The sequence below is a fragment of the Scleropages formosus genome, chromosome 4, assembly GCF_900964775.1.
Source record: "Scleropages formosus chromosome 4, fSclFor1.1, whole genome shotgun sequence".
Lineage (NCBI taxonomy): Eukaryota > Metazoa > Chordata > Actinopteri > Osteoglossiformes > Osteoglossidae > Scleropages > Scleropages formosus.
Window position 1 is genome coordinate 1,013,852 of NC_041809.1, and position 18,351 is coordinate 1,032,202.

An 18,351-nucleotide genomic window follows, 5' to 3' on the forward strand; every position below is an offset into this window, starting at 1 on the left:
CAGTAACATAAGGAACCTTAAATGTGGTTATGGGATCAATCAGTTGCCGGTCTGCACTGGGGGGAATTTTTTTCTCAGTCATTTTAAATGTTTCCATTTCACCATGGGCACGCCCCCCCCAGCCACAAGCCCCGCCCCGCATCCATAGCCACCTCCTCAAAGCAGGATGAGCCCACAGACAGCAGAGCGAGTGTCCCCCGGACGTCAGGTCGAGTCCCCGCCCACAGCCCCTCGAAGCACACGACACCAGTCGCCAGGTGCGCTCTCTCACTTTTATTGGCGCCGTCCGCTGGTGGTGCCCCAGGAAGCACAGGACACACGCGAAGAAGGGCTTCCCGGTCAGGCCACGCCCCTCGACACGCTGCTATTTACAGTCCTTCGCCTTCCTTCTCCAGCAAGAACTACATGACGGTACATATTAGAAACAATTATAAAAAAATAGAACTAAAATATACATCATACACACAATAGAGAATTTTGCCTTTTTTTACAGAGGTAAAAATGCTGATTGTAAAGAACAGGGTTCAGTCTTCTCTCTCCAGGGATGAAGCGTGCTGCAGGCACTTGGGCGTGTGCACGCAGGCACATGCACGCACGCACACGCGCGCGCACACACACTGCACCAAAGAGGTCAAAGGCTTCTGGCTCACATTTCTTAACCACATAGAAAAATAACGTCTCTTTTCACTTGATGAGTGATGGTAGCATGACACAGCTCTGTCTCTGTCTGTGTGTGTGTTACTCCTGGCAAAGCGGAAACCCCCGGTCGCTCCTGTAGTTAAAGTTACTGCTGGTCATTTAAGGGCTGCTTTTATGTCACGTGAGGACACGCGCATGTTTGTGCGGTACGCACACTCGCAGAAACCCTCCAGCGGGTGGCCGCCCTACACATGCCCCCCCCCCCCCCCCCCCCCCCCCCCATCAGTCAATTTACTGAAAGGCCCCCGGCACCTACTGTTGCCTACAAAGTGCCTTGAGACCTAAAAAATGGGCAGATTGAGATCTCCGGGTAACAGCCGACTGGACCACCGGGGTGCTGTGGGCAGGTTTTGACAGACAGCTTCATTGGGTGCCCCCACCGCTCTGCGCGATACATCATCATTGTCATCTTCATCGTCGACCATCATTAGAGTGGTGAGCGTGAAAGAAATTGCGTGTTTCTGTTTTCCTGCTGGGCGGCCGCCATGTACGTGTCTCGGGTTCGACACCCCAGGTTGGTTGCTAATGCCGTGATGTACATCTGTCTGGGCGAAAAAAAAAAAAAAAGTTCCCCTGACCTTGTGCTAAAGGTTTTGCTCAGTACTAAATTTTCAAAGAATTTATAATTAACAACCAGAGGATTATAATAGTAGTATCTAACAGTAACCAGGATTTTACCTCATTTATTATTCTCATTTTTCTGCTACATGAGTGTAACAAAAATGATGTTTGCACCATGAACATGAAAGCACCATAAACTGAGGAGCGGGCGGAGAGGAGGCGGAGCCTCATAGGCCACACCCAGATCCAAAGCTGACAGACAGACCCCCCCCCCCCCCCAGGCTGTTTCCTCAGTGAAGTTAGAAAATAAATAGTTAATCTTTGGATGTAAAGCACTATAAAAGATGAGCCTCTCCCTGGAAACGAACGAATGAAACGATAAGCTGTCGACGACCACGTGGTTTTCACACACAGCCTTCGATGCACAGCGATGCTGCGTTTTCATCCCTTTCTGGATGCTCCCGAATACACACTGCCGACCTAAACACGCTACTTCCTGTGGGTTTGCGGTCCCCCCCGATTCACTAACTCCCTTTTTGTACCGCGGAAGTGTGGCGGTTCGTGGAAACGCTTCTATTGGTGGAAAAGAAAAATGGTAATCGTTGCTTAGCAACCCGATGCTACAAACACAGGGTGGCTGAACGCAACACGGCTCTTCGGTTTCTCGGAGCAACTGATGCGGAAACAGAGTACCTGTGCGTACAGTGTGTGTGATCAGTCTCAGTCCTTCGCGGAACCTGAGGTTGGTGGCGGCGGTGGTGGTGGCGGCGGCGGCGATGGCGTCTCCGGTGGCGCCGCTCCGTTCACTCGCAAGAGATGCCAAAAAAGCCCAGAGCTCGGACCGGAGAGCTCCTCGGCGAGCACGGTTGTCCGAAACGTCAAGAGCGTGACGGAAGGGGTCCTCAGCTCACGGCCTTGTGCTTCCCTCCGCAGCAGCGGCAGGCGACGGCGGCCCGGTGACACGCACGCAACGGCGGGTAGCAGCACATGCAGGGCACCAGCAGGGAGAGGCCCAGCAGCGCCATCCAGCGCAGGCAGAAGCGTTCGTCGCCCGGTTCGCACGAGCACGGGTCCGAGTAGTCGCCCTCGGGGTCCGACAAGCAGTGGTACAGCAGGCTGTCCGCGCACCACATGCAACTGGCGCGCCGGATGCAGGCTCGTACGGGGTCCGGAGCGTCCTGGCACCGGCCGCACCCGTTCTCCACGGGGTCAAACATGTCGCGGCAGTAGATGCAGCGCGAGCGCCGCCCGTCACCCTTCCTGGGGAGAGTCTGCGGCTGCGTCCCCACCACACCGCCGCCGCAATCCCCGTCCCCCCCCTTGCGCAGACCCTGGCCGCAGTCCGGGCCGTAGGGGTAGCTGTAGTCGTGCTTGTGGCACTCGCCCTTGGCAAAGTGCACGTAGGTGTCGCCCTCCTCAGCTCGGACGGAGCGGTCACGGGCGGTGGCGGCAGCGGCGGCGTGTCGGTAGTCCTCGTAGCCCGTGCTGAGCCAGCGCCGCTCCCTTGGGTTGATGCGCACGATCTCCTCGTCCTCGTCCCTGAAGGTGACGTGCCGCGGGAACCTGGGCAGCGGCTGAGAGGAAGAGGAGGGACAGGGAGGGATGTGGTGGTGAGATCAGCAGCGGTGAGACAGCCAGTGAGCTACAAACAGGGCAGATTATATGTTCATGTACAAAAATAAGGGGCGCAAGAACAAACGTAGAAATAAGGAAATAAAACAGACACTTTTTGCAGTAAGTAATGCAACGTCTATAACGGAGCCTAACCCAGCAACACGGCGCAAGATCAAGGAGGGGAGGGGATGCACCGTGGACGGGACACACTCTGGACGGGTCGCCAGTCTGCCACAAGGCACCCCAAGCAGGGCTCGAACCCCAGACCCGCCACACAGCAGGCACAGGTCAAACCCTCTGCTCCACCGCACCCCCATTTTTTGTGTACTAAGTGAATAATAAAATTAAGACATTAATCTCCATTAATATGGTTATCAAAAGTTTTATTGAAAAAAAAACTCTGTACTGGACACTCTGGTCACTCCAGTGTCTAGTGACTTGAGGTCCAGTCAGTGTGGACAGACTCTCCTCCAGCATTGTCCCCGGCGTCTCAAATGTTTATCAGGACAGTTCTGTTTACCATGTCACGTATGTACAGGGCTACTAACACACACACACACAAACTCAATCACAAGCTTGTCTGAACCAACCTGGTCAGGAAAGCAGTGTTCTGGGGACCAGTGCTGGTCGGCCCAGTGGCCCAGGAGACAGTGGTGGCGACCCGGCTCACAGAAGTGGGAGGAGCCCAGCGGCGGTACTGAACTCTCTTTCTTCTGGGAGGAGTTTGATGAACTGTCTGTAGCGTTCTGGTGTCATTGGAAAGAGACAAACACACACAAGCGAACAACCAGTCTCACACACATTAATGAATAAGGAAGGGGTGTGGTGTGGTGTGGTGTGGTGTGGTGTGTGTGTGTGTGTGTGTTGCTCGTGAGAAAACCACTGAGATGAGCTGGGTGTGGAGGATACAACAGGGGTTCGAACTACTAGGATAAAGAAGACTTTCAGATTTGGCCCTTATGCTGAAAAATTAGACAAAGTTCACAGTGTTTGACTCTTGGGATCAATAATGGACAACAGAGGTCCAGCAGTCAGGAGACACAGGGAGGAGCAGCAGTGGACGGAGTTGCAGGGGAAGATGTGGAGAAGCTCCTCAGATGTGCTCATGAATCCACAAGGACAATGAGTAGTGCTGTTCACTCAGGGCTCTTTCTAGAACACTCCATGGGTGTGGGAGGTGGGCACTGAAGAAGCAGGACAGGAGACACACGGACTCCTTTGGACTGTGGAGCTGGAGGGCATTTAAGGACACTGGACAGGTAGGACAACAAACAGATGGATGCCGGGTCCAGTCAGAGCAGAACTGTCCCTGGAAGCTCAGATGAGACTGATGTTTTTACACTTTGGACACGTCATGAGAAGGTTGGACCCTCTAGAGAAGATGGTAATGATGGGAAAGTTGGAGGAGGAAGAGGATGAAGAGTAACCAGCCAGATGGGTGGACTCAACCACAGTGACAGCGGACACAGATCTTTCAGCACCGCGGACACGAGTGCAGGACATAACTTTCCGGGAGGAAGCACCTAGATCAAGGATACTACAGCTGGGGGTGGGATGTGAACCCACGTCCTTCCATTGAAGTCAACAGCTCCAACCACGACACCACCTGCAGCCCACTCAGTGTCCACTTCCCACACGTGTCCCACTCCACGCAGCGTGACGCACACACTCGGTACACTGCGTTCGGTGTCTGCGGTCACTTCGGCAAACGTGGCCAGAAATAACAGCGACGCCCCCGGCAGGAGCCCAAGCCAACGGCACTTAAAGACACACGGCTGGAAATGATTAAAAACACAGACCCTCTCAGATGTTTAGCCCTGTGTCATCAAAACAGGGGGAACGGGGGGGAGGGGTGTTGAAGCAGGGAGACCCTCCACACACACTCAAATTCTGCCACTCGAACAGCTTGCTGTCGCTTTGCCTAAACCAGAGTAATGGGGGGGGCTCCACCGGGGGGGCGCAACACCACCTCTCCCACATTCACTCTTACTTCACCAGAAAAACCCAACCAAAATCAAGTGACCACATGAAGCCCGGATGAACCCGGTCGAACCGGGATGGACTGTGACCACATCTGTTCCGAGCGGCTCGCAAACGGACGGGCACAGGCGTAGGAACACTGCTTCAAAAGACACGCTCTGCTTTGCCAGCCCCCCCCCCCCCCCCACTCCTATGCCAGACAGACATCTGAGAGTGAGGGGGGCCTGTAGGGGGGGGGCTGTGGTCACACCAATTATCAGCATTATTTTGGACACCAGACCAGACAAGAATGGAACTGTCAGCAGCTGATGGTCTAAAAGAAAACCCTGTGTGAGTGTGTGTGAGAGAGAGAGAGACACAGACACAGACACACACAGCAGAAGGTCTGCTGCTCCACACGGAGCACTAAATGGTTCAAAAAGAAAGCCATGTGAACAAGGGGGAATGGAGTTGAACACCAACAGCCCTCGATGGAAACCAGAGAGCAGCCGAACCCACCGCCACCCCACCCTCACCGCACAGTGCATCCCGGACCCCCTCGTCCCGGTTCCGCTTCCTGCTGGGTGTCTCACGACAGCGTGGGTCCCTTCAGCCACCGAAACGGGAAGCTGTCAATCACCCCCTCCCACCCCACCCGTCACCACGCCAACGCTGCTGCCTCTTTCTCAAACAAGACGTATGCAGGCTGAGCCAAACTGGGGGTAAACACACACAGGCATAAGGCTTGAATACCGACAAATGTGTCTCTCACGCTCGCACACGCACGCACACACACGCAAAAAAAGTTAAATTATCACAACAGCACTTTCATAGCTTTGGACTTATTTAGCTTGAACAGATACAGTAAAAATGATACATGCATAATGATAAATCAATAAACTTGCAGACACAAGTTGATGAAAACACAGCTTGTGTGTGTGACACCACCATGTTGCTGGTTCACATCCCTCCGGTAGCTCCTATAGAAGTGACATTCAAATAGCAAATACATAGATAATCACAGCAGATGGTATTGGACTCATTGAGGGAGCTGTCAGGAGATCAGGAGAGGCGAGTGTAAAGGACATGCATTCGAGACCCTTCTTCAATGTAGGAGGGACTCAGCAGCTCTGAGGGACACAAAGAGCTCATTGCACCACATCAGTGGCAGGAAATGAACATCACTGAACTGCTATTCACCTTTTCTAGTCGCTCTCTGTCTGAACACAAACTGATTTGCTGCCCATCGGCAGGCAACTCATTAGTGCGTCTCACACCTCCACACACACACACACACACACACACACACACACACACCGCAGTTGCCTGCTGTGACAGTTGGAAAGGAAGCAACTGCTAATGATGGCCCTGCTGGGGGGAGGAGGGCGCAGGAAGTGACCCCGTGACCCCGCCTGCTGCTCCTCGTCTCTTGTGACGACGACAAATGGACGGAAAGGCGAGTGGTGAGTGCGTGTGTGCGTTGGGGGGGGGGTCCCAGTCACTTCACCATGGGAAACCTGGGCTACCCCTCCCCCGCTCGCCCCCACCAGACAAAAAGTCCATCTCCCTGGGAGCATCATCCCCCTCCCCAAAAATAACAAGAACCCCCACATCCCTTTCTGGGATCTTTGCATGCAGCGCACAGCGAGGGGGCGGAGCTTCTCGGGGCTCTTGCATTGTGACGAAGACAAGAAAAGGAATACGAGGCACAGCAGGAGGACACACCCCCAGAGGCTGGACCGACGGCTGCGTGACTCGGGTTTGAATGGCGACGAGTCAGCAGCCCGCACACAACCGACCCCTGTGCTCAACAGCACCGTGGCAGCAGGGAATTGTGGGGAAATAAAACCGCTTACCATAAAGACATCGTCGTCGCCCAGCTCCGCCTCATTGTGGACGGTGGACGACGAGGTGGTGGAACCTGGAAGACGGAGGACAAACGGTCACACGAACGCATTCGTTGTTGGGATTTCGAAGGCAACGCGCTTGCGGTCCTTACCGTCGGTCAGGTCCTCGACGGCCTTCCTCACGCCGCGGTCGAAGGCCCGGGCGTCGGCAGGGCTCTGAAACGTCAGGCCGCACTTCCTGTCGTCCACCTTCCAGTGGTGGAACGTGGGCGTGGCCTTGGTGTACACCAGGTCCTTCTTGAGCAGGCAGTCCAGAAGCACCTGGCAGCGCCGAGAGGTGAGCGTCCGTGAGCGGGCGGAGCAAAGGAGCCGGCTGCTCTAGTGCTCGTGGCACGGGCTTTCACATAAAACTCGACTCTGTGTGTGTGTGTGTGTGTGTGTGTGTGTGTGTGTGTGTGTGTTCACATTCATGTCTGTGCCCCACACAGGGTCATTTCAGGTCAACTTCCTCCCTCAGAAGCTCAGTGACACCAACTGTATGTGGACCATCAGGACCCATCATTAATATTCATTTTACTATGATTAATTAATTGATTGATTTGCAGTCCTGACTGAAGTGGTCGATATCACTTTATTCTGCTCAGCTGTTTCAAGTTTGGGGGGGGGGGGCAGCAGTACCCTTGCAGTACCCTGTGATGGACTGGCGTCCCGTCCGGGGTGTGTCCCCTCCCCCCCCAGCCCTGTGCCGCCAGGCTGGGCTCTGGTTTGCTGCGACCGCACTTGGGATGAGTGGTTTCAGACAGTGTGTGTGTGTGTTTCAGGTTCAATCACAAACAAGAGCGGCCCACAAAGACAAGTGTAATTATTAACGTACCAACCACAAATACTACCGGTATATGTTTTACAGAATGATACATAATACAGTTACAGTTGGACACATACTTTAACACCTCAGGATTCTTTCAACGGAGACGTGTGACATTCACTTACTATCATCACATGACTCTCGAACCCGTTCACAGTAGTGACTCAAAGGCCCCCGCCCCCCCGCAGGGGCCACTGCTTCTTACAGTGTGACATTTATCTGACACTTACCGTGTTAAAGTATTTACAACTATTTACCCATTTATACAGCAGGGTAATTTTACTACAGCAATTTAGGGTAAGTCTAAGGGGTACTACAGCTGGAGGGGGGATTTGAACCTGTGACCTTTGGCTCCAAAGGCAGCAGCTCTAACCACTACGCTACCACTTTGATTAACAATAATAAACTATCAGGATGTTTAAACAGTACACACGCAATTTAAACTTTGTAAACTGTGTAAATATTTATATATACACTAAAGAATATATAAAGATAATATTTAAATAAACGCACACGCATCATTGAGACGAAAACTACGTGTGCGGCACAGGCAGCGGGAGGCGCAGGGGGGGTGTTGGGACCGTCGCCCCCTTCGCTGTCCCAGGACGGTCGGGATGCACACGCGGCAGTTGCCGTCGTCCTGTCGGGACCTCGTGCCCCGACCGCTGACTCACCTGCCGGTCTCGGAGCCGCTCGCCGTGGATAAGGAAGTCCCTGTGGCCGGGCAACTCGGCAGGAAGTACCTTGCACACGCCCACCCTGCTGAGGCCGCCGCCCTCCTGGGCGAGCCAACCTCCGCTCGAGTCGTCCCGGGTCATGACCACGGCTTTGACACACACGATGTAGCTGTCACTGCGGGGGGGGGGGGGGGGGGGGGGGGACAGGGACACGGCTCGGTCAGAAGGTCCTCCAGCGGTCAGGAGGTCTTTTACTGGCAAAATATGAAGGATCATTGAAACAATAATTAAAGCAGAAAATACTACAGTAGAACCATGCGGTATCCGTACAGATGAAATACGGTGAAATCCGAGCGCGCTGACATCCGGCAGCCGCGTGTCCGGCCGACCAGCGAGAAACTTCTTTACGCTTTGTTCTGGCTTGAGCTGTGAGCCCCAAAAGGATGCAGTACCGCAGTAACACTTCGGGTAACCGTGGAATACAGTCTCCGTTTCGGGGAAATTTGATTTTAGTTTTGTCCACTGGGAAACTCCTGGAAAATTATTAATTATAACAATTTCAAAATGATGGTCAGTAACACTACTGTGCATCAGCGGTCAGGGTCACCACCAAACACCGTTGGGCAGCGGTCACTTAGCTGGTCGGGTCCCACGGAAGGGCCTAGAGGTGCACTGGACGCTTCGCGTACGGTTTTACCGCAGTGGTCTGACCCCTGCAGGATGGGCGGGGGGGTGAGAGCGAGTTTCTGTGCAGAAAGGACCGCAACAACGAGTTTCCGGAAAAGCTGTAAACCGAGGGGAAAAGGGTCACGAGTCAGAGGTCAGGGGTCAGGGGTCAGGGGTCAGCAACCAACAAGGGGACCTCGATCCCCGTTTGTGGTCGAAGCGATGTCCCCCATGTCTCACTTTTGTCCCTGTGAGTCACGTCTGAGAACAGCGGGAGGGACGGTGCTGCGAAGAAAAGCCCATAAAGACGTCGTCCTCAGAACCAGGCACCATAACGGTGACAAAAGGACTTGTGGTCACATGCCGGAGGACCGTTTACTTTCACGTGTGGTTCACACGGCTGTGCAAACACCGCTCCCTGCTCTCCTCTCCAGGCCGCCATCCACGCCCATATAAGGTAACCTGCCTGGCTGGTCACTAATTGACCGTGCATGGGCTCAGGGGACAGGATACACAGGGTGTGAACGTGGTCAAAACCTCGCCCTCAACCCCAGTACCGTCGATATCGGACGCTCCGGCACTGGACTCAACCGGAGCTATTAACACACTGGGCTGTCAAAAGCATTTGGGGGGGGCCAGCGGTCGAACCCGTTACCCCAAGTGCCAACAGTGAGATGGTTCAGCCAACAGAAGCCACTTGGTGTCACTCTTCCCACGAGTGACCGTGGTTAATGTGAATGGGGCAGTTGGTGAACAACGGTAAACTCTGCAAGATGTGAACGCAGGGAGGCTGTGAACTTCATACAGAGCAGCACATACCCTCCACACGCACGCCGAGCGACCGTGACCTGGCATTGACCCAACACACCCCTTCCTGCAACAGAATGTAGTGCCCAGCAGGGCAACTCAAACGGTGGCCTTGCCCCCCACCCCCTGCCATACAGTGCCAACCATCTGCTGAGGGCAGGACCATGGTAACTGATAGAGTTGCAATCCTCTCTCCCCGTCTCTCTCACACACACACACACACACACACACACACACACACACACACACACACACACACACACACACACACAATCCATCTGCACTCCTGATTGAAGGACTTTTATCCTGCAGCATAGAAGTGCAAAGTGCTCCTGGACAGAGGCGTCTCCATGGCAACCGAGTGATGTAACTTGGCGTCTCGTCAGATGAGACCTGTGTTCCTCTGCTCGGAAGGAGGCGTATTTTTACATGCATTCAACACCAACACCACCAACGCGACGGCACTGCAACCCGAGACCACGCAGAACCGCAAACCAGACCCTTTGTCTCCATGGAAACGGGAGAAAGACAACAGCAATAAGTGTGTTTTGCCCTTAAAGCTGCCAAACTGGACATTAAGGGCAGCAGGTGGCATCATGATTAGAGCCACAGCCTTGCAATATGAAGGAGCCATGTTCAAACCCCGCCTCCTGCTATAATCCCTCGGTCAAGGGACTTACCCTGAACTGGCAGTAAAAATTACCCTGCTGAATAAATGTCTAAAGTACTGTACCAGTGTACAAACCTCACACTGTAAGTCACTTTGGAGAATCGTGTGCGGTAACTAATATGAGCGTTAACAATCAATGTCCTGTATTGTCCACTGTGGTCACATATGGTCATGATTTCTGCTGACAGTCGCCTCTAAACGGTCACTTTCCACACGGTGTCGTTTAAAGGGTTTGATTGTTCTGCGGGATCACAATTCTCCACAGATTCTTCAGACAGGTAATACAAGACGACCTTGTGGCGGACCACGACCGGGAAGGGATCACTGTCGCCGACTGGACGGTGGCGTGGGGGGGGTGGGGGTCACCAGGTATCCAGCGTCCCTGACGGTATGCGATACGGAGATGGAGGTCACTAGAGGACAAAGCGAGTCATAAGAAATGTCTGCATTCAAAGGAATGTGTTACTGTCACTGCAAAAGAGCGGCTTCCAGGTGGGACCCATCACGGTCCAGTAAATTGTGGTTGAGCAGCGACCGAGCTGACGCCCCGAAATCATAACCGCACAGGGTGAGACTGTAGGGACTCCAAGGGACACGTTTCCGTTTATTCATTTGACAGGGGCTTTACTCCACAGTGAGGTACAATTGAGAGTAAACAGGAGAGCTTAGTGAAGTTAGTTTGGAGTTACGAACAAAACAAATTATGAACAAACTGTGTTCATAAGTTGGAATGTGTATTTATTTATATATATATATATACACACACACATACACACACACACACACACACACACACACACTCATAACATCCAATAAGGAATAAAACAAAAAAAAAAAAAAAGTGCTGCCAGTGAAAAAAGTGCTTCTGCTGAGACTCCTAAACACCCCGGTAAATGATCCGATTCTAAGCACAATGTATTTTATACCCAGTCAAAATGACTAATTTATGACTCCAAGGCAGTGGGACACAGGACCTGGTTCAAGGTCACGGTTATTGATTTATACGGCTGTATCTAGAGGTCACGGTCACGTGACATCAGCGTGAGCAGCAGATCCATTTCTGCATGTGCAGAATGGTCCACCAGGGGTGACCTCCATCTGCCAGAAATCTAAGTGGCATGGGGGTCAAATGGTCAGAGAGGAGTCCTGAGATGAGTGTCCTGCAAGATGGTCAATAGATCTGAACTCTGATATCTACAGGACCTGGTGAATGAACTCTCTGTGTCCCTCAGAGCCGCTGAATCCTTCCCAGCATTCAGTAGTGGTCTTGAACCCATCTCTATGAGAGCCACTTCTCTCCTGATCCCCTGACAGCTCCATCGATGAGTCCAACACCATCTGCTGTGATTATCTATGCATTTGCTATCTGAATGTCACTTCTTTAGGAGCTACCGGAGGGATGTGAACCAGCAACATGGTGGTGTGACACACACACAAGCTGTGTGTGTCTAAAAGTCTTTGTCTGTTGATGATGTACTTTGTTCGCTCTGAGCTGTACGTCACCGCGGAGGGAAGTGTCGGTGTGTCTGTCATCTACTGGCGAAGTAAACAAAGCCGCATCACAGCACCTACTTTTACCCCACAATGCTCCTGCCCCCCCCATTCGCCCCACCCCCGCGCCGCCTCATTAAAGCTGTGGATCACTTCCTCTGGGCTTATTTTTAAAGGACCCTGTGGCTTGTTACTACACTGCAGATATCCTCCCAGTTGGACGTCGGTATATTTAGCCCAGCAGGACGAGGAGAGACTACTCGCTGTCGCCGGACACTGGTGGGGGGCCGCTGCAGATAACGCGCACACACGCCCACGCACACAAACACGCACGCCTTCTCCTCACCAACTTGTTCTTGCAAGAGTGAACAGGGGTGTCTCGCTGACCTGTGAGCTTCCCGCTGTCCTCCGGCGTGTCGAATCGCTCTCTTTGAAATGAGTCTCAGCGAGAAAAACCCTCAAGCTGGAGAACGACAACCGCCCTGGGTTATGAATTTGCATATATTCATTCCTCACACACGCTCAGAGTCAACAGACGTACGTCGACACTCGGAGGCGTAGCGCCACAGCCCCGCTGACCACAGCTGAAGGCCACTTGGTGACGACGCCAAAGGAAACGGTCGAGGGACGTGAGCACTGCGGTCAAATGGGGGGCGGAGCTGTCAGTTAGCGTCATTCTCACCTTGGTCAAACAGGACGAGGAAGCCTTCGGTGTTCCTGCAGATCTCACGTACCGTGGTAAATGACACCGAACACGATCAAAACCAACTGCGAATCGACACGAACAGTTTTACATCCACTATTAAAATTCAAATACAAACCACCGTTTAAAACCGAGGAGAAAACTTCACTGCTCTATACGCTGGTTCCCGACTTACGAACAGACGAGGTACGAAATTTCAAAGATTCAAACATCGTTTTTACCACAGTGAAGCAAAACAGCAGTACGGAGCAGCAAACAGAAGAGCGGTGCGGAGCCACCTTAATTCAACTCACTTCCACGGTGTTTACAGCTCCTGCCTGCTGCTCCTCAGACTCAGTGATCAATAACAGTAGTTACAGCTGTAATGTAAGTCAAAGTCAATAAAAATATTTCAAATACTTTCATTTATATAAAAGGATTCAAAAAAAAAAAAAAAAAAAACGTAGTTAATCGAGTCAAGGGAGACCCGTACCGGTGACATTTCACCGTGCGACGATGACGTGACTTTAGAGTTACAAACAAAACGAGTTACAGACAGACTTCCGGTCTCAACTGTGTTCAGAAGCCCGTTTACGTCGAACACGAAACCACTTGGGAAAAGGAGCGTAAGAGACGGTTCGGTGGTTATTTATGGCGCGAGGAGCAGCGCCCGGCGGAGCTGCGGGACCGAGGCCGTCTGCAGGCCTTCCGCGCATAAACAGTCACGGCGTCTCTCCGCGAAGTTCATTTCCCCGCTGCAGATACATTCCACGGAGGCCACGTGATGCCTCCTATTTAATGGCGCGCGAGAGACCTTCACGCGCAGGGCGGCGGTGGGTTCCGGAAGCGGGCTGCGCTGAACAGGCTCGGTTTTCACCCACCGCACCGGGAGCGGAACACGGGTCTTGTTTGGACACAAAACACAGTGAGAAACACCACTGCAGCGCTGTGTGTTTTGACACGGGTGGGGTGGGGAGAGACGCACTGAGGAGGTGAGAGCAGTCATAGCGCTCGTGTGTGTATGCGCGCGCTGAGGAAGTCACACCTGGGTGCCGGACCAGGCCTCCTCCACACCCCGAACCCTGCTGTCAGCAATGAGGACCGGCCTCATAGAGCAGTGAGGTCAGGATGTGATCGTTATGACGTCACGACATGATCAGGTATCTCTCTCTCTCACACACACACAGTGTGATCAGGTATGTAACATGTAAATGTTTAACAGAAGGTCATGCTGTATATACATGTGGGAAGAGACATTAAGAACTGTGAAGGATACACTCCGCAGTGTCAGTGAGGCTCTAATTTACTTCTTATCTTTAACACACAGAGTTAAAAGATGCTCGCGGACTCCAGTCGCGCGGCCCTGGTTCAAGGTTCTCAAATCTCTGAATGGACCACATTCCGCCCCATTCTTAAAAACCCGCAGTGTGTGTGTGTGTGTGTGTGTGTGTGTGTGTGTGTGTGTGTGCGCGCGCACGAGGGATAGAAACACGTTTACAGACTCGAGCTTCCCTTGGCCTCCGATTGGTGTTTTTTATGAATGAAGCGCGGTATGCAAATGAGGGCGATTCACCAAAACAAATGGCGGGTGTTACATGTCAGCGAGTCCGCGTCCGTTCCCACCGCGGTGTGTGTGTGTGTGTGCGCGCGCGCGCGCGAGAGAGAGAACAGTGCAAACGAAACGACCAACACACTAACAACAGGGCAAGAATTAAAATACTTAAATTTAAAAGAACACACACACAGCATGCAGTGTTTGCCTCGGCGCAGCGAGCGAGCGAACGAACACACACACACACACACACGTGTTTCCGATCGATCCCCGAGTCAACCCCCACCACGCCGTCGGTGCTCTTCAACTCTGCGGACCGCAGCGAAAGGGTCTCGAACCCACACCCAGGTGGCCGAGGTCGAGGAGGAGGTGCAACGGCGTGTGTTCGCTACTCACTCGTCTGGGCGTCTTTCCTCCGTCATGTTCTGTTGCTTTCACCTCCAGTAAGTTCGCAGCGCGGGCCCGCAGTGCGCGCTCCTGCCCCTCCTCATCTTCCCTCTTCCTCGCGCCGCGTCCTCCTGCCTCCCCTCACACTCACACTGACACACACACTTGGTCACGCGTACACCGCCTCGTCCTCGTCCTCGTCCTCCGGCGGCTCACTCAGGACCTGCGATCGGCTGCTGCTTCTGCTGCTCCTGCTCCTTCACCTTCACCCCCCCCCCGAATTTCTCCTCCTTCTCCGTCTGGATTCTTTCAGTCCCCCCTGCGAGCGAGTCGAGTGTGTCCGTGTGTGTGTGTGTCCGTCCAGGCCCCGTCCACCCCGCACTCGTCCTGTACACGCACTTTACGGCCGATGATCGCTGCTCGAGATGAGGGAGGGCCCGCGCGAGCCCCATCTGAGATCTCCTCCTACTCCATGTTGGATTGTGGAGCTCCGTGCTGCGCTGCCCACGCGGGCGGTGGGGGGGGTGGGCTGGAGGAAAGGCGGCGGAAACGATGACGTCAGAGTGACCGCCGTTGAGTCGGGGGGGGGAAGGCCTCCTGCCTCCTGCCTCCTGCCTCCTCTCCACTTTGGAGGGGAGGGCTTCAGAAAATCTGGCCACGAGTCCGGAGTCTCCCGTCCGCTAAATACCATGACAGTGAGTGCATTCGCAGTGCGGTACTCAATGTATTCGTGCACCAGTACAGTACTATACCTACTGTACATCCTCAGTACTCAGTAATCGGAAGTATAACGGCCAGCGTTTGCGCGCATCTTCAATAAAACACTCCGTTCCTGTCGCATTTACATGATTTTGTACCCTTGAGTTCATATTTTACTATGTTTTACCGTGGTACTTGTGCGCAGGGAGTCAGCAAAATTATGTTGTGTGGTTTGAAAAAAAAAACATTTTTAAACAGTTAATATTCACATCGTTTTCACAGAACTCAGCCAATCGGAGAGAATTTCACTTAATTAATTTCCAACTAAGTATCGCAATCGCAAAACAGAAGTGTAACAAAGTATCATTTTCTATCGTTTCCAACATCAGTGCAACAAAGTATCATTTTATATCATTTTGTATCGTTTCCAACATCAGCGTAACAAAGTATCATTTTGTATCGTGTTTTTTAGCACCAGTCCCAGTGTGAGTAACAATGAATCAATGTCTCAAAAATCAACATCGTCGCTGAGTAACTGAAGTAACCAAAACTTTCCACAGCGAACGCTTTATAATTAACACATCATTATTGTATGCTACGGAATAAAGTTATATTTAATTCCACCAAGCGACGAAGTACATTAATAATGAAAATAACCTTCTTGTTCAGCTGAATATCTCGTTTGGACACGTGGCCTTTGCTTGCAATTTTACTTTACGGTTTGTTGCGTCATCTAGTGGTGAAATGGGAGGGAAGAAAGTTGAATTTAATTTTTAAGAAGGAAATTATCAGATCGTCCTGGTGTCATGCTAGAAATGGATGGATAGATTTCAAAAAAGTTCCTTGATGTTCCAGTGTTCATTGAGTAACTGCTGATTGTTTTAGAAACTTCTTGTTTCTTTAAATGCTTGTGGCTGTTTTTATTGTCCAGTAGAGAGAAACTGTGAATTGGCTAATTCTGTGCTTTGGGTGGCGCAGGGACGCTTGCAAACCTCCATCCTTTAATCAAAAAGCGTTCGTCCAGTACAGGGTCACAGTGGAACACCAACACAAAAACACTACAGGCAATTTAGATTCCCCAATTCACCTGAAACGCATGTCATTGTGGGAGGAAACCAGAGCACCTGGAGGAAAGCCACGTGAAGGCAGGAGTCCATGCAAACACTGCAGAGGAAATAAAAGGTTTGTTGCTTTCAAATCATTTTGTCGACCTTTAAAAAATCGTGCAGGTATTTCAAAACGGCTTTGAAATTCTGTGCACATCTACGTTGATCTTCAAGAAAACCTGGACAAAAACAGCTCAAAGTTGTCTGAAAAATCAGAGAACGGCAGTATATAAACGAGCCACAGCTCAACTGTCGCTGGTGTGATGTTTCGCCAGAAAGGAAGAAGAGAAGAAAAGGTGGTGCTTGATGTGAGGAAAGGCAAACCTGTGTAACCTCTGGGTGACCTCTTGGTCCAGGCTGGAGCTCAGGGGACAGCGAGCAGCAGGATGTGGGACCGAGGCTCTGCAATAACACCACGGGGGGCATTGCTCTGTTTGTCTCAGTCAGTGATCTTTGGCAGCAGACATCGATGGAGACACACAGGCGGAACTGGTTCCTGTGAGGCTCATTCATGAGGAAACCCCAAGCTGCTGGTGTCCACCAGGCTGCTGAACGCACAAAGAAAGTGGTGCACTCACGACCCCCTCCCCTGGTGAGGTGAACATAATCATGACAATATGCACGTGGGTCACGTTACCCAGCAGGATTTCCTCGGGGTTTGGTGGGTTGAAGAGTGGGGAAGGGGGTCTCGGCAGCACCGCCCTGCAGCTCGTGAAAAGAAATGATGAGGAAGCACTTGTCTGAGGTCTCCAGCGAACCCTGGGTCCATCTCGATGAATGAAACTGAATATCTGAGAGTGGCCTGGATCTCACAGAGGTGGCATCTGCGTTGTTGTTGTTCAGAGTCGCTGAGGTGATGTTGACTCCTGCAGACCATAGAGGTGGAGTTCTTCCAGAGTCTTCTGTCCTCCACTTACACTGACATTTATTCACCACACTCTCTTCTTGAACATGACTAAACAAAGAGCTTTAGAAATAGACACAGGATTATGGACACCACCTGGTTGCTGGTTGACATCCCTCCGGTAGCTCCTATAGAAGTGACATTCAGATGGCAAATGCAAAGATAATCAAAGCAGATGGTGTTGGACTAACTGATGGAGCTGTCGGGAGATCAGGAGAGAGCTGGCTCTCAGAAAGATGAGTTTGAGACCCCTCTTCAATGTGGGAGGGATTCAGCAGCTCTGAGTGACACAGGGAGCACATTCCACCACATCCAGGACAAATCTGAGAACTTGTGGACTTTTGATTTCAGACCATGGGTGGTGGACCTCAGCGTTCATGCTGGGCTGTACGCAGTGATCAGAGGATGTAGATATTGGGGTGCAGATACTTTGATTGTCCTGTAGACCAGAGTGCTGGACTTGATATGGAGAGAAAGAGGGAAGTAGTGGAGAGAAACGAAAACAGGTTCATGGAAATATTTTAGCAGGTTACACAAGTCATGTCATGGCATTTTGGATCTGCTGGAGAGGCCTGGTGGCCAGACAGGAGGCAGCTGCAGTAGACATGTTGCAATGCCCAAGGATATGTCTGTGTGCACTGGAGGGACAAGAGGAAAAGCCAAGTGTTGTAATGACTGTGCCAAATGGTGCAGATAGAGAAAAATAAAAGGCCAAGTACTGAGCCTTGAGGAACCCCAGCTGAGAGAAGGAGAGAAGTCAAACTTGCCGGCAAGATCTACCCAACAGGTAAGACTCAATCCTTTCCAGTGATGACCCTTGGATGGCAGCCCGTCCTTGCAAGATCTCATGACACGTCCAAAGTATGAATGTCTGTCTCACCATCTGTCACTTCTGGTGACAATTCTACTTCAATGTGATCCAAAATCCATGTATTTGCACTCCTGCCCATCCTTGGTGTCCTTAAAAGTCTTCTTAAGCTCCACAGTTTAAAGGAGTCCTTATGTTCAGTCATATCATTTTGTGTCTCCTGTCCTGCTTCTTCAATGTCCACCTTCCACACCCTTACACTGTAGTGAAATACCTGTAACCGGTGTAATTCACACTGCAGCCGCAAAGTGCTGGTCTCCAGGAGAACGAAAGGCATCGAACCGGTGAGTTACCAGC

General features: G+C 52.0%; 1 protein-coding gene across 2 annotated transcripts; it reads right to left on the reverse strand.

Annotated features, from left to right (window-relative positions):
• Nucleotides 1–259: 259 nt before the first annotated feature.
• LOC108927002 (sprouty-related, EVH1 domain-containing protein 2-like) lies at nucleotides 260–14,986 on the reverse strand. Of its 2 annotated transcripts, XM_029251543.1 has the most exons (6): nucleotides 14,487–14,986; nucleotides 8,220–8,397; nucleotides 6,833–7,001; nucleotides 6,690–6,754; nucleotides 3,465–3,620; nucleotides 260–2,834 (listed from the first exon to the last, which is right to left on the reverse strand). In XM_029251543.1, the coding sequence occupies exons 1-6, from the start codon at nucleotides 14,510–14,512 to the stop codon at nucleotides 2,163–2,165; spliced, it is 1,266 nt and encodes a 421-aa protein (XP_029107376.1). In that variant the 5' UTR covers nucleotides 14,513–14,986; the 3' UTR covers nucleotides 260–2,162. The 2 variants fall into 2 exon arrangements, with proteins under 2 accessions (XP_029107376.1, XP_029107377.1); XM_029251544.1 differs by lacking the exon at nucleotides 3,465–3,620.
• Nucleotides 14,987–18,351: the final 3,365 nt, after the last annotated feature.